We start from the raw sequence: 26,901 nt of genomic DNA on the forward strand, positions 1-26,901 counted from the left end.
TATACAGGTACTGACTGTACACATGTGGCCTTTCTCACTAAGCAAGCAAGCAGGGAGTCAGGCAGCAATTTTATTGACCCCCCTCTTGGCAGACAGGGAGGCTGGATGGGTTAAAGAAGCAGGCCAGCCATGGGTCACTGGGGCAGGCATGTGTACTAATCAAGCTGGAACCTGGGGCAGCACTTAGGTGGGAGGGGACCAGAAAATCTCTTACACAAGGAGGAAGTAAATGTCTGTACTACATGTGTACTGACCACACAGCACAGCCTTAGTCCTGGATCAGGAGTTCGGACATAAATTTTCATGAAAATGTGTTGTGTAATGGGAGTGTGATCAGCTGGTAAACCTGCTCCATTACACATTTCTTAATATGCATATACATGTACCGAGACTCACATAGCCACCTTCAGCCATGTACCCCAGGCCCACCAGGATGTAAAGCCTTGAAGGATGTTTGACGCCCAATATTTACATGGTACAAGTTTAGGGGAACTCCCTACAGGGCTAATCTAATGCGTAAAGCTACAAGCTGACCCCCTTGACACTTACAGCAAGAAAGAATGTTGGTGAAAACCTGCATATAGGCCTGTACACAACAACATAAGGGTACAGGAAGCTGTGGGTGCTACAACCACACCTACGGATATATAATGGCACAACAATGACAGAATTAGGCCTTTTGACATATATACATGTACGACACATACAGCAATGCTGTCTTATGCATCTTTACCGAAATGAATTAGGCCATTTTACCACACACTTTTTACCATTTGGTATTTGATTTTGTGTTTTTCAAAACATCAATGATAGCACAACTGTATTTACTACTACTGTTCATACATAGGTTTGTTTTATATTGTATAGCTCGTCACACCCTGTTCATAACTAAACATACAGCGAACTCCCCTAGTGCATGGTCATGGACCTAATGGCAGGCCTCAAATGCAGATGTCATGAATCACATATTCAAACTATAAACAGATTAACACGCCAGTGAAAACATGCATGAACCTCATCTTGCATATTTATAACATAACCACGTGCATATAACATTAGTCTCCATGTGCTCAATCAGCATATATATGGACATGTACATTTGTTAGATCAAATAAATAGATCTGACATCCAATAAAAATTCAAGAAGTATCAATTTTTATATACAGCTGTATACATGTATGTATGTATGTATGTATATGAACATATATATATATATATATATATATATATATATATACACACACACACATACATACACACATAGGTATAAAAGTAAGATTTTTCTGATGTGGAGAAATGATCTAACAAAAAAACAATTAAGCCTTCTCAGCTTTCTACATCTTTGTATTCCGACTGCAGTTTCAAACATCTCGTTCTATCAAGCAATAAAGTGTAACAGTTCGACAGACTTTACATTTGGGCATGTTTCCAGGGAGTAAACGGTCATTAGGACAACAAATAATAATACTTATATATATATATATATATATATATATATATATATATATATATAGTTATATATGACCGTATATAATCAGCGTTCCACATGAAGTTGTCCAGAAATATCTATGTAACACATGCATTTACAGAGGAATTTATGACGCTAAAGAAAATGTGAAACAAGTTTAGGTAAAAATTTGCCAGTCAATGGTTTACTTACATGGTGCCAATGTCTGTTTGTGCCAGTGGGTAATTTCTTCCATCGTTTCACCAAGAGGACACAAGCATTGCAGATCTCACCTGCCCTGCCCTCACCGATCCGGAAACACTTCTCAAACTCTGCCTCATACTTTTTACTGTCTGTGAAGCGAGAGCTGGACGACTTTGCACGGCATATGCAGCAACCGTTCACACTCCTGTAAATCTTGGGCTTATGAAAACTGAACATTTTCTTTGCAGACGGTTTTGCCCACAGTAAATGTTTTTCGCTACAACAGTGCAAGCCGGGTAGTTCGGTAGTCCAATTTTAAGTCACTAGGTGACAACAGAAATTCTTCAAGCGTGTAGGGGTAGCCACCTAAAACAAGAAAATAAACCATGCATGACTTCAAACGGGTGATATTTTTATGCATCAAAATAAATTTAGATTAGGAGTAATTTCCTGTCAAAAATATATGCATAGGTACAGGCTGGCAAGGCCTATGTTACTCAACTGTTTGTTTCTCATGGCACTGTTAGCAAAAATAGGCACGCTGAGAATAATTATCATTAATAATTTATATTATTAATACTTTCACCAAAAAAATGTATGTGAATTTTAAATTTTAAAAAATGCAATCTAAAAGGTCATTTGCTTTGATTCCTCTTGGAATTATATCCTCATCAAATTTTGGGCCTTTGAGCTTATAAAAAACAAGAATTAATCAAGTGTGGCCTAAAAGACGTCCTCACATTCCAGTGCCAGTTGAATACCTAAGAAGCTATCTTGATCAAAGGCCTGATTTAGATTAACCACCTTCAAGCACTGCCTATCTTTGATCAGTCTTTTTTACATTTTTAGCAATACTACATGTTCATTGTTAAACACCACAACAAGCTATTGATAGACAACAATTATACAGCTACAAAAATGCAACAGATCAAAAAACATTAATAAGCACAGGTATTTCAGACTGTTAAGTGCAAGAAAATGTACCAACATTCCTGATGTACCTATGTGCACAGTAATGGGTCATTGCACTAGATTTCAACTGGCAATTCAAAGTTCACTTAACTTACAGGTATATCCTAAAAAATTATATGAACTATACAAAACATCATCTAGGTGTAAATGATGAATACATATGTAATAGAGTATATTTTCATGCACATAATTATAACACTGATGTGATATGCATAGTATGTGACAAATCAAAGCGAAATGTTCTTCAGCAAAACCACATGTGATAGTCAGTACCTCAGAGACCTCATAATATAAAACATTACCAGTCTATGTCAACATTAGATATTTATGGCACTTGTCACTGTGCTGTGAACCTTAGACCTATAGGGCAGCTGTGAAAGTACAAAACTTAAATAGCTTCTGTTAGTTTTACCCTTTTTGTTACTTCAGGTGAATATACATGTTTATGACTGTGCACATATGCCCTGAATGAGTTAATGTGCAGTACTTTTACTGAAAAAGAAAAATTTAAAAAAAAAAAAAAAAACCCTCAAGAACACTGTCAGTGGTCTTTCAATTGATCAAATGAAATCTCAGAAAAAAGTGCACAAAATTCACATTTCTAATCCTCTGTTAATAAGGAAGAAACCAATCTTACATGTAGATCATTGTTGATGTGGCTGGTCAACATGGTGTTGTTAGTGGGTTGTACCAGGAATACATTGCAAGCCTTGTGCTAATTCTGTCAGTCAAACTGACTGCACAACCCATTATATACAGAAAAGATGGCATGAATCACTACATTTATCGGTTTACACAGCTACACATAGTCTGTTGATGCATCGTTCATATACATTACGTAAACACACAATGTGCTTACTGTAATGCTTGGGTGGACAACATACATCAATGTCTATAATACTTACATGTACATGTACACTGTAGGTGTCAGATGACAACTGTCACCAAAACTTATTTAGTGACAGGTGAAAGCAGATACCAGTATTTCACATTTTCATACAGAAATTCAGACATGCATATAATTAATATACACCTGGAGGTGTTACAGGTTACCATCATCGTCATTTCCCTTCAATACATGCGAGATTCTTGGTCACAATACAGGGTTGACTATTGTGGCATTTCAGACATCTTGATGAAATCTGGTAACCAATCCAAAGTGATAGGATAATAATGCTGTGACTAAGTGCATCAGGTTACCACTTAAGACAGTAAGTGCACAGTAAGTGACAAATTAACAATGATCAGATTTGAACTTATAAATAATGTGAGGCTAGATTGCTCAGTAGTAAACAAGGACCTTACCTATCATTGTCCTGCACTCCACAATAGCCTATCGTCTGTATACCTACTTTCTTATTACCGAGGAGTTTTCCCACAACATTTTTTCTCACTACCCAAATGGGTCCTGATAAAAGGTTGCTGCTTCGCTGTGGCTTATTTTCCCTTTGTTCTAAACAAATTCATTACTCAAGCTGACAATATGCTATCTATCTGAACAGGCTTTATACCTAATTACTTCACAACCAGATACATCATCCACGCCATTTGTGTAAAATTCTTGTATTCAAAATTGCATTTCTGATTTCTGTCAGCCTCTCTCTCTCTTGATTATTGTTTTACGCCGTACACAAGAATATTTCACTTATACGAATGCGGCCAGCATTGTGGTGGGAGAAAACCTGGCAGAGCCCGGAAGAAACCCACAACCATCCGCAGGTTGCTGACAGACCTTCCCACGTACGGCCGGAGAGGAAATCTGAATTGTGATAGCAGATAGTGTGCAAAGACAAAGTAAGTTCAAAGCAAGTAAATTCAACTTAAACTGCCTGCAGTCTCATGGCTTCCAAGCAGTCTGTTTTCAGCTCCTGCTTCAATACAGAGCGGTTTGTGACATGACAATGCAAGTCGTTTAGCAACATGGAGATGCCGGTATGTTAAGACAGAGTAACTTTTGGAAAATCATGGACAGCTTATCGGGTTGACAAAGTTGTGTTAAATTTCAAATGTTTCATGATGTTTTACCTTCAAACACTGGCATGCTTCCTATGTTTTTATGTTTTTAATAGATTTTAATGTCTTTTCGAACTTTATGTAAATAGTATTGCTCTACATGCACATCAAATTTCAGAAGGATCGGTCCATTTGGAAAGATGTTTAAAGGTTTTGCTTTAATCCAACATGGCTGCAAAACTAAGTGACAAAGAAGCATATTTTTAGGCAGCTGCTGTCTCCTAGTGTCTTTGCGACAAAGAGAACATGACAGAGATAGGGGGAAAACAGAGAAAAATTGGATATGAGACACCCTGATTTCAAACTCTGGCTAAAATAATATCCACAAGAATTTTCCTGCCAATTTTTTTAACACCTGCGATCTGAATTTTTCAAGACAAAGTTAATACAATTTTTGCAAGAATGCAGACTGGCAATTTTCTGTCACTGACACTGCACAATTTACATAAAATATAAATACTGAAGGTTTAATCTGCTAACTTACTTGCACATATAGTCCAATATGTAAAATACCTGGAGCAGACAACTGGATGTTACACAGACTGTACTGAACAGTTGTTGTATTTTATGCCTACTCTTATAATATTCATGAGACAAAACAACTGTGGGTTTCTAATGGGAACTTCAGTCGGCCATGCAACAGTACATTACCTAATTTTCAGTGTCTTCAATACCTGGTCCAGTTTACTGTACAACTTACGACGAGAACATGTCTGCTCACTGCGCATTTCAGACCCACATGTCAACAAGTACAACAAAGAGTAACTTCAACGATCAACACCTCGCCGTTGCTTAGAACGACTCTATGTTCACCCAGCACAGAATACACCGAATGACAACACCATTTGCTAACTTAAAAATCGGCGGTCAGAACATCGTGTCATCCTTTGTTCCTCAGGTCGCAAGAGGAAAATGTATAACTGAAATTCTTAGCGAATGAATGAACTCGCGATGACCCTCTCCTCGGGGCATGAGTTAAACCTCATTAGCATGATTTATGCAGTGGTCATCGTTTTTGCAGACGGCAAATTTTCAGATTTCCTCCTCAGACTAATATGCAACCTCTAGGTCTATCAGACAGCCTTTTCATTACCTTCGAACGCCTGTCGAGGAACGATTAGGCACGTGTTTCTGTGATGTTACTCAGTTTGCGGGCCCTTGGTATGCCTGTGTGTTCGCTAGTCGACGACCCGGTCACCCAACCCCCGCATATCCTGAACAAAGAATTTCCTTTGTCACAAGCTCCTAACGGGCGGCCCAACAAATGCCCATAACTCTCCCAAATTTAAATGACAGTTCCAATAATACCAAGCACACATTACAAAAGACATAACTCTGTCATATTTGTTCATTTTTTCTTACCTGCCGAGGCTATGATATGTTAAACGAGAAAAATATTGACCGGATACGCATGTGAAACGAGCCCGCGCGAGAAGCCGGTCTCGGGAACTGTCAAACCCAGCGCAAGCCAACTAGCTCTACTCTGCCGGAAGCTCAGTTAGAACAGTGGCAAGAACACAACACTGATGACATTTAACAACCGATCTACGTCGTCTGTCAGTAAAAAATAACGTAAAGTATCCTTACCCAATGTATCAGCGATCCCTCGTCCCTCTCCGGTTAATGTGCCGTGCACTTCCCTGAACCCTTTATCAGCTGTTCAATGAACACGCATGTGCGCGCGCCCTTATCATGTAAATGACGCCTCCCATAAATGGACTCGGTCTTCTTCGTTCGTCATTCGGGTGTTCTCGGTACATGTGCATACAAATTTAAAGCCTACTTTCCCGGTCAAACTGCAACACCTTTGTTCAAAGGCTGACATTTGTTACTGGCGTGAGAATCGTATTAACAGTACTTCCTGTTATAGTTATTCCACACAAAAACTAAAAAAAAGGCATATGCTTTTTCGAATAATGTTGTCACACTAGAATGTTGTCCATACATGTATTTTAATTTTTATCACGATGAACTTTGTGTAGGCTATATGCAGTATATAAGTCTGCCCTCTACGGGAAAACTTTTTCCGGCCTAGGCCTACATAAAAATTGTGATGTTAACTGTATATAACTTCTGTACTAAATATAGTTAGGCCTTTGCTTAACTTGGTTTAATCATGAATGATTCAGCTGTCTATGAAGGTATTTGTTAGCTGGGTGAACTTCTGCTAGGCCTATAGACCCACTACAGATTTACAGTAAAAAATCCATTTCATTATGTAAATGAGCTAGATCAGATTCCTCGTTATGTTGGAGCTGTTCATTTTGAAAATTTTAAGGAAAAATCAAACCTACCACACAGTTCAATTAAATACAAATTCCTTCTGGTTTACTCGCAGATTTCTGAAGGTACCGGTGTCTGGCTGGAGCAATGGTTTCCTCTATTTAGTCCTGTACGTGAAAATAATCTTGTGTACCGGAACCTTGGAAAATGCCAATTAAATAAATAAATCACCATCACATGGGCATAGGGGAGGAATCTATATAGCCTAGGTACTGTCACTAACCCAGTCGTTGAATTCAGGCAGAAATACCTTTATATCCCAACAATCTGATTTCTCTACAACTTTTTGCAGTTTCTCTACTGACTGGTCTCATCTCATGTAAGCTAACCAACCGCCAACTTGAGCGCATGGCATTATAATTTAGCACAACTAATTGAACCAATAAAAAGTGCCATGTCTGACTGGAAGACAACATTAACAGTTATGTCCCTCGACCCCCAATTTGTAACCTGTGCACATTCAAAAGATAGGCTTCAGGCCTGAAACAAGATAAGCACCCGACCATTAGTGACAGAAAGGTGTAACTGGACATGTCAACATGCTATTTCAGAAATCTGTCACAGCACAATTCATACAGATCTGTTCTGATTCCTGTTTGAAAAAAATTTCTGAATAGCACCACTGACAACTGTTTGCCACACTGGCAAATGGACCAGTTTTGGAATCTTTGAGTACACTTATAAACATGTACATCCACATTATTTTTGCCTTTGGCACAGAAACAAAAAACAGAACCAACCAACTACTGGTTGCAAGAATTTTATTGGGATACTTTCAACTCCTTGCAAAATATGTGCAAAGTAATGGGTACATGTTGATTCTCGTTCACTCCTGAAATTGTTAAACCTAATAAAATTACAATTGATTCTTAGAAAGTTTAAAAATAAAGGTCACTTAGTACAACTGATAACTGACCTTTTCACTGTACACCAAAGTTAAATTAATTGCAAGCTATAACAACCCTGTTTTGGAATGAATTCCTTCAGGTTCCAAATAAAATGTCAAGCCAATCCAGAAAACAAAATCTTTTTGCCAAACAGAAAGCATTGACACAACTATCTTCCTGGACAAAACTGCAGCTTTATCAAGGTAAGCATTAATTGGAGCCCACACATTTCTTGTTGTCATAGCATCATGGGGGATACAGAACACATTAATACAGCACATATGTGCTCCTTTGATATTTTAACACAATTGGCACACACAACTCCTCAATAAGTTTAATACCTGAGCCATTATATAATTCAATCATGATCTAACATCTTAAAACATGTTAAAAGCAGTGATGTGTACTTTGCTGGATCCAATACCCCATCGCCAACGATTACATAGGACACAAGCTGTAAAGACTGGTGGCAATATTTAAGACAATATTCCTGTAGCAATTACTCTTGTGAGGAGCCAGATTCAGGACTCAGTGTAAAAATCAAGTTAAGAGATTAGCTGAATAAAAAATATCATACAAATAATAAATAATTTGGACTCAGCAGGCACTGTGATTACGACTGAGTAGATGACAGCTGAATGACAATTTAATAGAATTCTTTTCACAAATAGTAAGGCAATCAGAATGGCCTATCACACAACATTTACATTACTCCAAGAGGAAAATTTGAAACAATACAAGGTCAGGTAAGCGTTTCCATTCAAATATTGTGAAATGAAAGAAAACCTTGCTGATCTTATCTTAGCATTCAGAATACATAAATATGTCAGAAGCTTTACCATCATTGTTCATTTATACTAAAATTTGGGACAATAATTTGAATTGTTCTTAAGAGGATCTCGAAAATAGAAAGCACATCTTTCTTTATAGTTAACTCAAAAACAATTCAGAAGTGCACATCAAACCATCGGTATCTATTTTGTGCAACAGACTGGTTGTCATAACTAAAGAATTAAATCCCAAACATTTAACACTGGGTAAAAAAAAAAAAAAAAAAAAAAAGAAATACAGATGACATACATTTATTCTTTTATTTATTTCAGCTTGAACACAAGACAATTTTGGGAGTTCATCAAGGAAAGAAGTGAAACTCAAATAGCAGCACATTTTGATATGTTGGGAGGACACTGCCCTATCGACACAAATGTCCATATACACAGATTCTTAAGACCGATGCTGTTTTTAAGTATTTATCCAACTTCAATTATAGGCATAGCAAATCCAAAACCGCCACTTCTTTTTCTTCTCCATGCACTCCCAGGTTATAAAACTAGACAAATCTTTGTAAGGCCAAAGAGAGATCAAATTCCCTTTGGCCTTACAGTCTAAAAGTTTTGGACAAGACGGTATGCACAGTGCCATACATATACAACAAGTTTGTGTTTATTCTTCACAAACAGACACATACTGACAATATGTTACTGTATATTTTTTTCGCGTGTTATCACAGAGTATGTGGTTACACTGAAAACATTGTAATGTTATAAACTTGATAAATGGTACGCTATACACTAAACATGTGTTCCTTTAGTCAAGGAAGCACATAGCACCACTATCAACAGTAATATGGAGGGCTTTTTACACCAAATGAGCTTTTCCATAAAGAAACTAGTCCAAGTTAATGCAAGTAACAAATACCAACCCTGACAGAGTCCATGAAGTATTTCTAAGCCGCTGATTTACAAAATAACTTGCATGGTATCCTCTATGACACATACTGACATTGTTTACACGTATCATACTGTATTACAACATGATGTGTACGACTAACAGTCGACTTTGTTGCCACTGTTTCTATCATAACACATTTGACAGATGGAAAACAGAGTTAAGTTAACATTAACCAGAGCTACAACTGGCAACTACAGTTTACAGAGTGCCCCTGAATGTCTTCCTTGTGTATAGATGTGAGAATACATTGGCGTAAATAAAACTGTATTTTTCTTAAAGTTTCTTTCAGTATTACAAGACACAGCTACCTAGCTAACTGACCTATGCTCATTAAAATATGTACCACGAAACTGCTTTCTGACCAGTGCTTAAATTAAAATAAGCAAACACTTTAAAAGACCAGGTTCCTTACTGAAGATATATGTGAATACTGTTATCAGACAATTCACATTTTTTCACACGAGACCCTATAGATAAGTCCCTGATGTATTCACAGTATCTGTACACCCTCAATACATATCTTACACGACTAAATATATGACAAAGACGCTCGGATTCCTTGAATATACATCTATATCGGCTCGACCTGAGCGTAAAGAAAGCCTAAATACCAGAACACAACTCAACATTTTTTTCACAAGCCTTGTCATTTTGATATGCACCTTGGGCACGAAGGGATTAGTACAATGATGTATGGAAGAAAGGAAAGTCTGAATACCGAGCAGTTACAAGATATGTACAGATATACACAAACAGTACGTGAGAAAATCTAACTTAAGAGCTTAACAACTGTACAAATCTAACAATTAACTTTGTTACATTCAAGTGGCTGCCCATAGAGCAACCATGCAACTGGAATTTCTAGGGTAATCGGGTTGGGCACTGTTGAAGACTTAAATACTGGGTCTAGGAAGGGATGGGACCAGGGTTTCAATATTGCATACTACTGCATGAATGCACATAACACTGTTCTTGTGTTACTTGAAAATTTACAATAAAGTACAAAATAAATTGTACAATACATAAGACAACAAAAGGCCCTTGATGCACATGTACTGGAGGTTATTTTTGTCCCTGCTGACATCAGATTTATTAAACCTGCTGCATCACAGCCACTGTGCAAGTAACTTCATGTATTTAGGTTGACATACATGAGCCAGCATACCAGCAGGATGTTATCAGTCTGTAACAGTAGTCACACGCAGAGTTACTTCCCTCTTCAGCACCATAATTCACCTCAACACCACTGAAATTCTGATACTACACTCCGAACTTGCATGAAAAACTTACGTTACAACCGAGTTATATTAGCCTGGAATTCCCCAGCAGACATTTAGTCATGCCCTTGGTTAGTCTGGTGAAATTTCTCTTCAGTCCTGCTTACACAGCTAACAGTCAGCTCATTCACAATGGCCTGTAGCTTCAACCTATCACTCCATATGCAGGCAGCTGCTACAAGTCTGCCTTATCACATAGTTGCATCCACACATTAAAGTAATATCAGATTTCATTAACAGTTTGCCCAAATGATAAAGTCTGATGCGGTGAAGAAATTTGTTACTAATCATCACATATAAATACAGGCATAGTCACAGCTAGATGTGCCCGTCTCATACTGGCCCATTCTGCAGTTGGATAGTTGTTGTTGATGTCATTGTAGTTGCTTTGTCATATTGCTCCATGGCATCTTTGGCTTGAGCCCTGCAATCAGAAACATGTCGTCATAGAATCACAAACTTTCCTCACTTCATTACTGACACACCAAACAAAACATGACAAAAATTTCACACATGAAACTAAGAAATAACTTACACAAATATACAGATAGGCAGTCTGTATATTACTGTACAGTATAGCTTCCATTTAAAATGCCGCTTTGGGGACAGGTTTGTGAGCTTGTTACAGGCTAACTCGCGCTATAATAAAATGACCTTGGGATCCAGTATACAGTCTATCTTACAGGACACGATTTTGACACTGAACATACTGAACAAAGTATTGTCAATGCAAAATGTGTTTGTCAAATACATTTTTATTTAGTTAGTTAATTACTATAAATGCACAAGATTTTCTGCTAATTAAGAATTCAACTAGTATTCTACTGTACACAAGTTTTTATGTACGGAACACAAGCATTTCAGCACTGCTCTACTAGTCATATCCTGCGAAGCTAGCCTTTTGTATGGCGTGATACGTCTGATCTGCAGAACTCGGTGTATGTTAACCATTTCCACAAGCTGAATTCCAGTAACATAGTTTCATCCACTTTATTTTAAATAAAAATAGCTGAAACACATTTGGTATCCAATTCGCCCACATCTGCTTGTATCAGAAGTAACTCAATGAGCTATAAAATGCCTCAGATTCAAAATGGAGGACTGCAGAGCAACTGAACAAAAAAAAAAAAACAATGTTCACCATTTTAATGTACATCATGCTAAATCAATGTATTAAGTGAAGGAAAGAGGAAAAAATTAAGAAGCCATTCTGAAACGTTTGAGTGAGTTCATCTCAACTCTCATATGTCAGCATGCTGGTCACCGCTGGTAAGCCAAGTCTCACTCCCTGTAGTTTCACACTTTGCCTTATACGTTAGCCATTCAATAAACTGATTAAAGTTATCAGCATTTACTGAAAGTGTACAAATATTAATCCCTTTATGAGGTATGCCTGTCACAAGGAGCGAAATGCGTTCTGCATTGCTGACGAAGCTACACACGCAGAAGTAATGCCACAACAACAATGCCACACGTGCGTTTGGAATGAAACTCGCTCAAAAGGAAATGTAACCAGTTACAATCTCTTCCATTATTCATAGAAAAATCCATTTCTTTTTACTAGAGCCTAAAATATCAAATAACACATGGGTCACACACCACCAGTGGGAAGTGAAGCAAATGATGATGTGTTATTTATGTATATTCCTTTGTGAAAAACCTTTACTCATTTGCAGTTTTACCTTTTCTCACATGAAGGTACACCACAGATTTTTGGGGGACTAGAATTTGATTGCGTTATATCTGATTTCGTGCTGTATCGAGGCGTCTTATAGTGAGGCTACACTGTACATGCAACTTGATCATTTAGCAGGTAAAACCATGGAACAATATAATCTGATTCTTAAATCTTTCCTAACACAAAGTGCATGCACTTCAATATGCAATTTATGCATCTTAATCATTTCATTTCAGACAAAAAAATTTAAAGTGTGGCTTGATTAGCTTAGCTGCTTTATGACCAGTCCTAGACTGCTAGTCAACCATTTTTTGACAACTTTCAAAAAACTTTGTGTCAGATTTGTTTTTACTTTCTTTATGCAGATGTTGTCCAGGTTACAGTACCAGAGGTGACAAGGTTTGAGGAGAGTTATTAAAAAACTGCTTTCAGAATTTTTGTGAAAAAGGCTTGAAAGAATAATGCTATGTGCTACAACACGCACCAAGCCCCACAACTGAAAAATTATGGCAAATCATTGCATCACGCTGCACAGTTGCTGTTGGAATACAAAACCACTTGAGCAAAAAGCATTTCTGCTTCAAATGTGCCTAGTTTAAGAAAAATTCCTCTTTAAGAGCTACAATTAAGCAGTCGTCTTGACTGAGCAAATGAATGCGCCTACCTTAACTGTTCCATGGCAGTCCCAGATTCCAACTGGCCTTCCTTCTCCCGGCTGGAGTTTTCACTAGGCTCGGCTTTATTATCATCCAGAGCAGGTTGGGAGCTTGTAGCTTTGGATTTCATTAAACCTGAGGCTGCAAGGAAGCTACAAAAGAGTAAACATAAAGAATTCAGATATACAGTCCAAAGCACTTTAATGAGATTCTCGAACAAACAAAGCAATATCAATATTACATGTTGTACCATCTGTAGATCTATTTAAGACAAGAAAATCATTTGAAAATTTGCAAAAATACACAAAAATTGGCAATGACACTTATGCAAGACGTTGTCAATTGTCATGAATGGCAGTAATTACAAAGAGTAATCTCAAACTGCTGCCCTGTCTTAATGAGTATATGATAAGTGAGTGTCCTCAACAGTAGACATGGTTTTGATTATTAACTGCACTTGCCAAGAAAACTACATCTACCCATTTGAATATCTGAAATGCTAGAAAAATTCAATATATCGTCTATAAATTAGCATTCCAAAAAACCATCTTAAATTACAACAAAGAATCTCTACATTCAAGATTAAGCACAGAAGTGAAAAATTTACAATAGGATAAACATGATCATTTTAATATCTGCAGTGACATATGGGAGTGTGGTTCTAACACCTTCCAAAGCGAACAACTATTTTACTCTCGCCAACTATCCTTTTTAATGATAATATAAACCACAGTTTCCACTAGCTATAATTAAGCAAGAAGCCTGAATGGTGAACATCTAAAAATTGTTAAATCCCAAGGTAAACATCCCACATATAATGAATGGTAAAGGTGAGATTGCTAACGCCAATTTGCTTGATTTGCTTTGATTCCTCCAGGGAATGACAAAAATTACTTTCAAAAGTGAAAATAAAATATCTCATAAAAAAATGCTTCCAAATTTTAAGATACACAGAAAACCTCAAAAATTTTTTAATGTGGAATAATGCAAATGAAATTCTCCTTAAGTACCCTAAATGACCATAAATTTCGTCCATAACTAACTTGCCAATATTTCCTAATTCTGAGAGTTCTACTGATTTTAGAAAGGTGTTTTGATGTTTGCTTGGGACATGGGATGATATTCTACAGGAAAATTGTAAGTTTCAGCAGCAAAAATAGTATATTGTGATATTTATTTGCCTCTAAAATACACTTTTGTGGGTGAAATTTTAGGTCATTTAAGGTAATAGTAAGCATTGTAAAAGTGCAAATTTGCAACACTTTTCTGGACCCTCAATAAGTAAATGGCTGATATTTACTTAAGGGAGGATAAAAGATAGACGTCCAAAAAAAACTGAATGACAGAACAACAGGATTAAAAACCCATTTAGTCACAGCTAAAAACAAGAGTTCAGGTGAACACAACATATGCCCCAACAAATGCATTTGCTTGAAATGTATAAAAGAATACCAGCAGCCTTGTGTTGAGTATAACCTCTGAGGGCAATCTTCACAGGTGTTATGATAGGTATGTGGTTACCAAGACAATCGCGCAGGTGGACAAATGTGGCCAATGTGTGGAACACAAGTGGAGTTGTTGCCCGGACACGAAATCATTTCTATTTAGATAGTATATGTATATATATATATATGTATATATGTTGTGTATGTGTACATATATATATATATATAGATATATATATATGTGGAAAACAGCCATCCGATTTCCATGACAACCGCGAAAATGGACAAGTGTAAGTTGAAACACACGGTCCTTTGTATATCTATGTATCCACCAAAAGTTAAACCTCTACGTCGAAAACAATTGGAGTTGTAGGCTGGACATGAAATCATATATATTTATATAGTATATATCAGGAAAATTTCTATATGGTTACCATGACAACCGCAAAAATGGGGAGATGTTAGTCGGGATACATTAAACTCTACACAAAAAAAACGTTGGGAGTTGTGGCCTGGTCACAAAATCATATATATCCATACAGTATATAGAGGAAAACTGGTGATCTGGTAACCATGACAACCATGGAAATGGACAAATGTGAGTAGCAACACATTGTCATCTGTGTATGTATGTATCCACCAAAAACTAAACGTCTATACAGAAAACAGTTGGAGTTATAGAACGGACACAAAATCTCAGCTATTTATCTATTATATATAAGGCAAATGGCAATTTGATAACCATGACAACACGCAAATGAACAAATGTGAGTCGCGACACATCATAATCTGTTTATGTATGTATCCACCAAAAATGATAACTCTACACGGAAAACAGTTGGAGTTATAGCCCAGACACGAAATCATATCTATGTAGTATATATGATGAAACTGGCATCTGGTAACCATGACAACCACGACAAATGGACAAATGTGAGTTGTGACACATCGTCATCTGTGTATCTATGTATCCACCAAAAATAAAAAAACTGTTGAAAACTGTTGGAGTTCTAGCCCAACAGCCGAATACGGACAGATGGAAGGACAAAATCGCTATAACATGATCACTCCGCCTATTGGCAAGGGCGTATAATGAGAAATAAAATTCAGGTACATGTACTATTTCAAGAAGTCTGGTTACATCCTTACACTTTTTCTAAAATTTGGTGCAGTTATTGCACAGAAACCATGGTTTGACAGATACAAATTAATAAATCTGTTTCAGTACCGAATAACAATTAAAAAAAAAAAGTTAAAGCTGTTATCCAACAGCGTTACCGGGGTCTACACAACTAGACTTCTACCACAACTGGTAGCCTGATGTCTATTAAGTTCATGATAGTAGTGAAAACACACAAAAAATTTAAAGGAATGTACTGGATTTGAATCCTATACTGCAAAGCATAAATTACAATTGGCCAAGTACTGAAGACTAGCACAGAGATTAGGTGGCTTTGATCTTCCGCTGATACCCATGGACAAAAGACAGAAAGAATATATGGTTGCAGGGCTGACCCCAGTTCCCACGGTAAATGGCAGTTAATGATTTCAAGCAGTCTAGCATGAAGCTCCCATGTTATTTACAGACGCGATTTTGTCAAATTTTTGGTGGCTTTTTAGTCATATTATGAAAACAACAAAAAGTACAACAATAATTCTTAAAGATCTATAAACGTGATGTTAAGGGGTACCAGACAGTTTGATTGTTTTATGATTTTAAGCCGTTTTAAAAATTGACCCACTTTTGAACCATGTTCATTGTTCAGCTTTAGCCTTAGTTGCATGCTAAAACTAAAAGCTTTTTACAACCTAGGTAGGGCGATCCACCTAAAAACTGTAAGCGAAAAGTTCATCACAATAGGTTTAGCCGTTTTGGAGAACAAGATTTTTTTAGCTTATCAATAAAATTCAAAATGGCCACTAAATCATGTGACTGGTAAAACAGCATGAAACATCAAAAGTTGCTTCATGCGTTCCTCATTAAGACTTCAAAGTTTGGTTTTTCTACCTTTAATAGTTTTTGAGATATTGCAATTTTACAAGCTGACTAAGAATTATAATAATAATCCGAACGATTTCAAGAGGTGTCTCGCTCGGAATTAGCACGGACCCCTAATAAAATAAAAAAAAATATGTACAAATTCCACACAAGTAGCTTTAAACAGACAACGCCTTCAAAAGTCAAAACCAGCTTTCTGTTTCATTTGTCCACTTAAACTGTTACAGGTCACTGCCCAGCTTTGTTGGGTTCTCGGTGCTGGGATATAGTACTGAATTCCCATAGACATGGTGTAAAGGTACAAAATGTCATAATAATAAAGGAAAAATAGAACACGTGAATTTAAAAAAAAAAAAACTTTTAATATTTTAACAGTCTTGTGGAAAAGTATACTTCTGACGTATGTTTATGTGTGGATTTTTACAACAACAACAATAAAATAAACTAAAAATGACATTAACCTGGGCTCTCAGACTTTCACAAATACTGTAATTCTTCAATTTCAGGCATATTCTGAAGGTATTATTGTGTTGACTGATAATATTATACTTTTTGTGAAGCTCTGAAATGGACCAATCCACAATGTAGTTTTGTCTCTAATATCAAACAGAAAATGTGCATAAATTTCACTGAAAGTTTGCTCTTTCATATATGCGTAAAGGTTAAGGATTATGGCATGCAAAACAGGTAGAACATATGAATGAATATGTTACATGTACATCTTTTCCAGGTTTAGTAGATGAACAAAACAGAAAAAGAACAGGCCCACAGAACATTTCAATACAACATATATAATATGACAACAGGTTGCAACGGTACTTCTAACTCACGCAAAATTAGAGTTTAAGTCGTCATCATCATCGTTGTCGCTATATGAAGACTGCGCCAACCTAAAGAAAGGAGCGCAAGCATTGAATTACTAGGATGCTAGTTCATTAACTCATGCTGAAAAAAGAAGGGAAAACCCATGCTGGAAAAAAAAATCATGGTTTAGTTTTGAATTATTGTTGAATAAGACATATTCACATAAAACAGAAGATTACACATCCAACATCCAAAGGAAAATCACCATCAATTCTAGTAGCTACAAATAACAAGTGCATCAGAAAGCAAAAAAGAAGAAAGCCTGGTGCAGCAAGGATAGAAAGAAAGGATGCAAACATTATTTTTCCACTGCAGAGGGGGTTTTGTTGCCTATGTATGTGGATGCTCGGAGTACAAAATATACTTCTCCATAACATCATCGCAGTGCTGACAATCTCCATAAATCGGATCTAGTAGTTGCTCCCTATCATGACTTGGTACTTACCCGAGCTAAAGTAACATGTTTTTCCAGCATATCTGATAATCCACTTTGAAGAGTTGTCAATAATCACCAATCGGAAGTGACATTTCAGACCACAAATGCATGAAGAGCTGGCATCCCAAAATCTGAATTCTATCAGACATATAGCTAGCAGGCTAGAAATATGTGTTATATACCATGTATAGGAAGCACAAACAAGACCTGATTACACCGAGAAAAAAATGATTCCAGGCAACTGTGGTAAGTATTCAATCATAAAATGTACCTAATCCAAACTGATGATTATCATAAGGATGTTAAACTTAAAAGTGATGATAATTTAGACAGCTTTCCTTCTAAAAGTAAACAAAAAAAGACATTAAAGCTACATGTGCTATGAGAGGTACACCAGACTGCATAGGGGGTCCTTTAGACTAGGTTTCAGAGCCAAGGATTGCAGGGTATTTTCTTACATAGGTGATTAGGGGTGAGAAACAAGCAGATATGACAAATTGAAACATGTCCAACTAGCAACAGCCTTATTTAGTAGGATTAAGGAAGATAGTAAGTGGTACATCTTGGGCTCAGGTATAACCCAGCTGAACATACCCAGATTCATTAGTGGACGTGACTTGGGTATCCCCAGGCACTGCACTGCCTTCCACCACTGGCACCTCCTCAGCAAGTTTGGGGTTAGAGGAATCCCCAGATCCACTAGGTGGTACTGTAGGCTCTACTGTCGTGGAATCGGGACTCATAGCTCTGTACAGGTGAGTCAAACATGTAAAGCTGAGGCCTTAGTGACAGAGTGCAACATAATCAGTCACTCATGAAGAAATTTAAAAATAATACTCTTTCAAGACACTGCTACAATAATCCAATAAAATCAGGTAAAGCACAAATTCAGTCAAATTAAAACAAGCCATGTATTTTAGAACAGCGGCCACGGAATAGTGAACATTATAAGGTTTATGCATTGCATGGATAAAAGCTGTAGCCATGCGGAAACATGCTAATAGCACAACACAACAGATCAAACCATGTCATTCACTTACTTCTGACCAAGTCCATCTTCGGTAGCAGAGCTGCGTTTAGTTTTGCTGTCACCCTCTGAGGCTTCGGATACCTCATTAGCTAAATCAGCAGGAGCACTTGCAGCTACTGCAAAGAAATAAATGTGCAGAACTGAGTTCTCACCAATCCGTTGGTCAACAACATGAAATATGTATATAGCACAGGACATCAAAGATTAACAAGGGAGAGATGAACTTACACCAATAATGTACTACCCATATATTATATTCATACCTGTTCAACAGTACATAGGTAATACCACAATTAGCTTGTACAGGTATCCTTACAATTATTTACACCACCACCATGTCTTATATGCATCACGACTCAATGAGAATATCATAACTATTCTACAACTTACAATAGGCACTTGATCTGGAATTGTTTTCTGTAGTATCCATAGCAACGGGTGAACTACTTCTTGGACCAGGGTCAGTGCTGTAATCAACAAAAAATGTTAGTTTTTCATCCTCAAGTGAACAAACTCACTAATCAAATAATTTTGATCCATGAATTATATCCTGCATATAATAGGAGACAGTAAAGACGTGAACAAAAGAATGTTTAAAAGAAATGTTTTACAAATGTATGTCACATGAAATAGCAGAATAAGAAATAAGTTGCTTGTAACAATTTGACAAGACTACATTGTCATACAATAATTTATTTGTATCTTTAAAGTCCCAAGTCACATCAAGAAGTCACTTATGAGAGAACTCAGAAATCTGACTTCTGCAGGACAAATCATGAACAACAAAAAAAACATGTTATTTAATTGGCATAAAATTTTCCAAACGTCACATTCATTAAAGACCAGAGCAACTCATAACTCCTGGCGACACTCAACTCTGCCCACCGACACCAGCTCAAGAAAGTACATGTTCCATGCATAATAAGTTTTATCGCTTGACACAAGGGGCTGAATGCAGGTCTCCCTATACTGATACTGATATATACACTTCCCCTATACTGTGTTGTATTAGGAAGAAAGATGCATATGTTTACCTGGGGGCAAATTTACTAAAATCTGCCCAGTTGTCTGCAGCCTGGGTGTTTTCTGACACTGCACTGGTATTGGCTGTAGTGTTTCGGGATGCTGAGCTTTCCCATGGATTTCCCATGTCCATGGCAACCGGAGGGATTTCGATGGAAGAGTCAAACTTTGCCCATCCAACTGTGAACAGACACCTTTCGTAAATATCACTTCAGAAAATATACTTAAGCCCAGAGATCAGTTTCACACATTTGTTTTATATATTATTTCTTAAAGAATAAAGTTCCTATTCTCCAGAAGTAAGATGGGCATCGATTTTGCTTTCACTAAATTTACACTATACATGTGCCACATGTGTTGTAGGGCTAGATAAGAAAATAATGCAGACTTGTCATTCTTTCCTTACTACTTTCATAGTTGTATCACCAACAGTCATTTCTCCCTACCTTCAGTGGAGTCTATTTCCATTTTCTCTGTAGAGGGCTGCTGAGGAATGATCTTAGGAGAGCTGAGTTCATCTTCGCTGTCTGTGCTGTCATCACTGTCAGCATTGGTCTCTCTCTTTATTGGTGAGCTGGAATCTCTGCAAGGAATAACAATGCGTCTGTCTGTCATTTGTATTACAAAACTACATTCAAAACGCTAGATTTACTTGTACAGGAATACAAACTGATACAGCTACTGAAGACTGTGGCTAAGACAATTGCCTTAATGCAGGACCTTTCCCACCTGAAGTAATTTGGGCATAGTCTCTGTAGTCTATTGTACATTGTTGAATTTGTGGTGACATTTTCTGGCAAACTGGTTATGTACTTCTTCATGTGTTGCTCACTGACAATGGTCAAAGCAGCTTGGACCTGAGTCACCATTTTGGAGTGACTTGGTTGACCTATGCCATTTCTAGTGAGTGCGTGAGTGCTTGGGGTTTAACGTCGTACTCAACAATTTTTCAGTCATATGACAACGAAGGAATCCTTAGGGTGCATGCACGTGTAATGTGTCTCCTTGTTGCAGGACGGATTTCAACCGCTCTTTTATTTAGTGCTGCTTCACTGAGACGACTTACCGAAGGCAAGTAAGCTGCCCCGCCCGAGCCATTATACTGATACGGGTCAACCAGTCGTTGCACTATCCCCTTCATGCTGAACGCCAAATGAGGAAGTTACAACTTCCTCTTTTAAAGTCTTAGGTGTGACTCGATCAAGGATTGATCCTGGATCTACCAGTCCCGAAGCGGACGCTCTACCAACTGTGCTATCCGGGCTGGTATATGCCATTTCTAATCATCATGTAAAGAGAATGTAACTTAGTATATTGGCAATTTTGATACTTTTCATATTGTACAACTTACAAGTCTTGCATTTATCAACACAGGTTAATAATGTTTGACATGTAAATAGCGCATGTGTCCATGTGGCTCACTGATTTTCAGCTTTACTGCCGGGAGACATTTCTGTCGCATTACCTTAAAAAATGTCATACATACCCTGTTCCTGATGCTACGGTAAATGGCTTCTCTTCCCAGATATCTTCATCACTATCATTGTCATCAAATGGCTGTATGTTTTCATTACACCTTTGTTCAAACATTGTGGACCCTGGCTGCTTGATAAGAAAATAATTAACAATACCTGTATCAGTAAAACATGTGAATTTAGAGCATTTCAAAGAGCAGAGACGTTCATCATGTGGGTGCCATCACATTACATGATAATGGAGAACAGCACATAAATAATACTTTACCTAAGTTCTTAACAGTCTGACTAGATATGAGATACTGAAGCAGACAGAGTCTGAAGAGTTAAGACTTGGAAAAAGATGTAAAGGAAAGACAACAAATAATATAACCCAAGTTATTCTGGAAGTGGCAAATTATTTCTATAATCCGAGGGCCTAGTTGTTTCCACTTACATCACCTGAACCTTGTTTTGCCTTTTAATAATATGTGTGTATCGTAAAGGTGACACGACACATTTTTTTTGTTGCTTTCAGATGGCACGTGTTTAAAAATATTGGTTGGTTGAAAAGGTTGAAAAATTAGGGTATTTGGATTCTCGGTTGTACAACATCACAAAAACAAAATGTTGATCTTTATAACTTCATGCGTGATATTTCATTGATGCCTATAAACATATGGACTCGTGTTGTCTTTTCCTTTAACAAAGTGTGGGAATTCACAAGTGCCACAACCACTGTAGAGATGACGAGTTTGCTCACAGATAAACATTCCCCATCTCATAAGGCACTATGAACAGGTATACATATATTTGGTTTCTTGCTTAACCCCAGGTTATTTAAGACAAATTCACAAATGGACAAGAAATTCATCATAGCTTACTTCATCATCTTCATTAGCTTGTATGTTGAAATCAATGGTCGAAATTCGGTCTGTGAATGTCAAACTGCAAAGGCAAAATATAATATATACCATATATATACATACAGGTATGTATTATTCAAGGCCCAACCTTGAACAAACCTTTGTCAATGACCGTAATCTGAAACACTGCTTATATCATGACATTCACAATAAAAGACGTTGAAAAAAAAATTGGATAGGTATGGTAGTTTCTTACATAAACGGTTACATGTGTTCACATAAAGAGGCTAGAGCAGAATCCTGGCACACCCACATATACAGTAGATATAGTGAAAACTCACAAAAGATAACAATGCCTTTAAGATCTGCATATGTCAGGTAGGTAATAAAGATGAATATGATGTCTCAAAATGCACAATCACTTACTCCACTTTTTCCTCCTGTTCAGCAAACTCTTCTTCGTTGAAGCCAAACTGGTCTATGAAGTTACTGGTCATCTGTTGCAGCTGATAATCAGAGAAGGCCTGATGAATAAATGCCAAACAACACTAATCACAACAATATGCAGTTTGGGTCGCTAAACAAAAACCAAGAGGCCTTCATCTGCAATCACAGTACTAATGCCAAAAGGAACACTTCTTCAAACCTAGTTTCCAGAATATGCATGTTCATGGCTGGAGTGTTTAAGACCCAACGACATATCAGCTGACGAGCACGGGCCAAGCACTAGACTATGCGGAAACAGACGGAAACATGGCAGCGACATATGGAAACTGATTTCACCTTGAGCTATTCATGCACAACATATATGTTGCTTTCTAAGCAACTTAAAACTCTCACATTATAAAACCACATTATTTGGAGCAAAATATAGCTCTTTAATTGGCTGTTTCAGTATTTGTTTCTAGGAAGTAAGGCAGCCATGCATTAAGTTGATAAAAAAAAAAAGAGAGATCTTTTTAAGTGTGGCATTGCTTTAATACTTATGTGCAATCTAGAAGAAAAAAGTAAAATTACAGAGCGAAAATGTTGAATATAACCAGGCAAAGTACATTAACATTTAACCAACACTGAAAAGCTGTTAAAAAAAACAGCAGGCATGGAGCACAGGTAATAATCTACTCAGATCATGCTAAAAGAATCAGGTGAAGTCTTACCTGTTGCATGGCTGTGTCCTGAGGGAAGGGAATGTCACGGAAGTCAGCATCGTCATCCTCACTACTTGAGGGAATGGTGTGATTTGGAACCTAACAATAGCCAGTATAGAATGGTACAGGCTGATGCACTAATTCTTATTACATACATGGAAATTAAACAAAACTATCAATAACCAACAACAGATACAACAAACCATTTACAACTATTTCTTTCATATGTTTCTTGCATGATTTGATTTATTTATTCAGTGCAGTTTTATGCTGTACTAAAGAATATTTCACTTATACTACAATGGCCAGCATTATGAGAGGAAACTGGGGAAACATACAACAATCTGCAAGTAACTGGCACACCTTACCCTTGTGCAAGTTTCTTGCATGATAAATTCTAACAAACGTTAGAGATTTAATAATGGTACAGCGACCATTTGACAGCAAAATATACTATCTATTTATAATTTGAACCAGACATAAAACAACATACATGTTACTCAGACATCAATATTAGACCACTGTAATAAAAAATATATGTAAATCTGAAGTTCTACCAAAAATACAAAGACATTGGAAATCTTCAAGCCCTCAAAAAGCTTACCAATTCTACAGTGTTCTTTTTATTCATTTCAGTTAAAGCACTCGCAACAAAGGATTCCCACTGTTGTCTTGACTCTTCGGGTACGCCTGTAAGCAAAAAGGTATGTTCTGGCTTATGTAAGTCATATATTGAATTCCGGCTTATAGATAGTAACAGGTGTTCTATCATAATCTTAAGTCAAAGTTAGAACTACTGCTTACAGTAAGATGCAACCTTATGGCTTTATGGTAACAAATCTACTGAATGCCACTAAAGGAATGTATATATGTATGTAAGGTTTTACATCCTGCTTAACACATTTAATATAACACCCCACCCAGTCGTCACATTACACTGACTCCAGGAAGCCAGCTCTGTTTCCTTGCTCTAACTTTTCAGTACTGAGCACCAAGCATCATTTGGTTTTTTTCAGTCTTTAGTGTAACCAAACCCAAGTTTGATCCCAGCTCTCCTGGGGTAGAAGCTCTAACCATTATGCCACCATCGTTGTCACTAACTGTAAGACAACTTGAAACAAATGAACTCAACTTGAAAATGGCACAACACCAACCTTCATAGCTTTCTTTTAAAAGTGTTGCATTTTCCCCTTTTTCCAAGCAGCATAGGACATCGTTTGCAATACATGTTAAATGCCCCATGTAGCCCTGGCGATGTCCCCCATTCTTCGTTCTAATAAACAAAAATATTGGAAAAAAAATTAACATGCAGAAAACATATACAAACTGCAACAAGATGCCAAATGTCAACTAAAACTTGCAAACATTTTCTGAACACTGTTCCCTCTGATTTTAATTTCAAGCTTTCATTAAATTTTTATACAGATCAGTTAGTGAGATTGATGTGCATTTAGGAGAGTACAACAATGATTTTGAGCTCAACATACATGGCTTAATCAACCAATCTATATTTGAACTGATGAAAAAGACAAGACCATGAAATAGCAAATCAGCTCCAAAAGCAAAGCATAAGTAGAAATTCAACGTGATAAAAAAGACTGACAAATTAATTAAGTTAATTATAACTTACTGGACTTCATCATTTTGTTCCCACCCATCTACGATTCTTTGCAATAATGTACAGTCAGTTAAAAGCTGTTGAGTAAAAAGAAATACAAAGACAAAAGAAAACTGCATAAATGTGCATTACAAAACATACTACACAATAGCATATCACCTTGTTTAAAGGAGAAGAAAATTTAAATATCAAACAAATACCACTGAAAAGAGTATGCATTTCCTCGCAGGTGCATGCACGCAGAAATTCTAATATGTACCTCACGTTGATAAATTATAAATAAAGTCAGCGCCAAAATCTGCTGTGGGTGACTCCATTTTTCCTAAGAACTAGTCCTGAAGTCTTCTGTGTTAGGAGGAGAACTGTTGTCTGAAACTGCCAAAGTGCAGTTCGTACATTTCTGGTAGAACTCTTCTTCCCACAAGGTAGCGAACACTACAGTTCATTTTCCACTTGACGATCGGGAAGCCCGAATGTTGGATGTAGGTTCTGAGTTTACACGAACAAGCCGGCAGTTTCAATGTCTCTCATTGGCTGAGAGGCAACACACACCCAGCATAAATTACAGGGTGTTAAACATGGAGGATGCGATGGACTCAGCGATTTATGCCATCTTTGCCATTTTCAGGCTTTACGTGTATGGTGAGGAAAAATCGCAAAATTATGCAGCAGGCACCACCAGATAGAACTAAACGTGCTCTTTTCAGCCTACAGTGTCATGTTTTTAAGTTTTCTTCTCCTTTAATTCTACTAATATCTTAAAACAGAAAATGCTTTTCTTTTGCCTGAATTACATCCTCACTTGGTAAAAATTCACATGAAAACTTGTTCAGCAGATTCACTGAACGTTCCTTTTCCTTTGACGAAAACCTCAAATCTTACCAGCATCAGTTCTCTTTGAAATGACTCCTTGAGGTTAATAACCAATTTAAAGTATCTGCGACACAGACACATTGAAAGTATTTAGCCTTGCCTACATAAAAGTACAGGTATGCTTTATCTTAAACAATATGGAATGTATAGTATTTATCTTACACCAGCCATGTAAAGTATATATATATATATATATATATATATATATATATATATATATATATCAGTCAATGACAGTCATCTTCAAATATCATATGAAGTGGCTTTGATAATAAACAGAGGAGGGCACCATAGCTACTAATTTGGAGTATACATGTAGTTTGTGTAGTTTCAGTGGAATAATGCCCAGCAAGAACCGGAAAGTCTTCATCCAGACTGAATATGACATTCCCTGGTTCCTACTTAACAGTCAGATTTCTCTACAAATCAGTTGATCTTTTAATGTTAGAAGCAATCGAAACACCTCTTATCAATCAGATGTTGGGGTAGATTCTCCAAGGGAGGTTAACCAAAAGAGGGTAGACTAGAGTATTAAGACAGGATGTACATGTATGATAAGACAACTGCAAACTGGTGACGTACCTGTGAAAGGAGAGGATTCTCTGTCCTGCCCTCCACTTGAGCTGGAGGATTAGTGAGTATTGTGTTCACACACTGCTCCACTTGTGTGTGTAAAAAGTTATTCCATATGTATTTAAAAAAGAGATCCTGAAAAAGTAACAGGGTAAGCTACTTCATTTCGTGTATATGAGATTACACGTGCTTTCAAATGTGTCCGTTGTAGAAAAAACACATAAAAAACATGAAAGCCACATATACATGTAGGAAGTAGATGCAATGTGTAGATCTCTAATATACAAAAAGAACAAAAGTCGAGCAAGACTTTCTCAGAGACGAGATTGAAGGAACAATGTTATAATGTCAGCTTTCCATTACAATTAAAAACCTTATAATTACTATATTTCAGTTGAAGTTGAGCATTTTTCTATCAACGTAT

At 37.0% G+C, this 26,901-nt stretch overlaps 2 protein-coding genes across 10 annotated transcripts in view; both read right to left on the minus strand.

The window, feature by feature from the left end:
• Positions 1-6,283, minus strand: part of LOC135482266 (SIN3-HDAC complex-associated factor-like) — a 28,981-nt gene extending 22,698 nt beyond the window's left edge. Inside the window, exons 1-2 of one of the 2 annotated variants that reach the window (XM_064762157.1) lie at positions 6,224-6,283; positions 1,661-2,017 (exon numbers count right to left, since the gene is read on the minus strand). In XM_064762157.1, the coding sequence (XP_064618227.1) occupies positions 1,661-1,888 (228 nt within the window). In that variant the 5' untranslated portion in view covers positions 1,889-2,017; positions 6,224-6,283. Of the gene's footprint in view, positions 1-1,660; positions 2,018-5,998; positions 6,091-6,223 lie in introns of those variants that run through there. The other variant, XM_064762158.1, reaches the window with a different exon arrangement.
• A 2,575-nt stretch (positions 6,284-8,858) lies between these two features.
• Positions 8,859-26,901, minus strand: part of LOC135482268 (serine/threonine-protein phosphatase 6 regulatory subunit 3-like) — a 30,125-nt gene continuing 12,082 nt past the window's right edge. For 2 of the 8 annotated variants that reach the window (XM_064762168.1, XM_064762164.1), the window contains exons 12-27: positions 26,487-26,612; positions 25,044-25,108; positions 24,568-24,686; positions 24,018-24,103; positions 23,423-23,512; positions 22,692-22,771; positions 22,284-22,347; positions 21,432-21,550; positions 20,392-20,528; positions 19,957-20,125; positions 19,313-19,389; positions 18,933-19,038; positions 18,487-18,639; positions 17,423-17,482; positions 13,157-13,300; positions 8,859-11,238 (exon numbers count right to left, since the gene is read on the minus strand). In XM_064762168.1, the coding sequence (XP_064618238.1) occupies positions 11,148-11,238; positions 13,157-13,300; positions 17,423-17,482; positions 18,487-18,639; positions 18,933-19,038; positions 19,313-19,389; positions 19,957-20,125; positions 20,392-20,528; positions 21,432-21,550; positions 22,284-22,347; positions 22,692-22,771; positions 23,423-23,512; positions 24,018-24,103; positions 24,568-24,686; positions 25,044-25,108; positions 26,487-26,612 (1,686 nt within the window). In that variant the 3' untranslated portion in view covers positions 8,859-11,147. Of the gene's footprint in view, positions 11,239-13,156; positions 13,301-17,422; positions 17,483-18,486; positions 18,640-18,932; positions 19,039-19,312; positions 19,390-19,956; positions 20,126-20,391; positions 20,529-21,431; positions 21,551-22,283; positions 22,348-22,691; positions 22,790-23,422; positions 23,513-24,017; positions 24,104-24,567; positions 24,687-25,043; positions 25,109-26,486; positions 26,613-26,901 lie in introns of all 8 variants that reach the window. The other 6 variants (XM_064762165.1, XM_064762162.1, XM_064762163.1 and 3 more) reach the window with 4 other exon arrangements.

The sequence above is a fragment of the Liolophura sinensis genome, chromosome 1 (assembly GCF_032854445.1).
Source record: "Liolophura sinensis isolate JHLJ2023 chromosome 1, CUHK_Ljap_v2, whole genome shotgun sequence".
NCBI classification, from domain to species: Eukaryota; Metazoa; Mollusca; class Polyplacophora; order Chitonida; family Chitonidae; genus Liolophura; species Liolophura sinensis.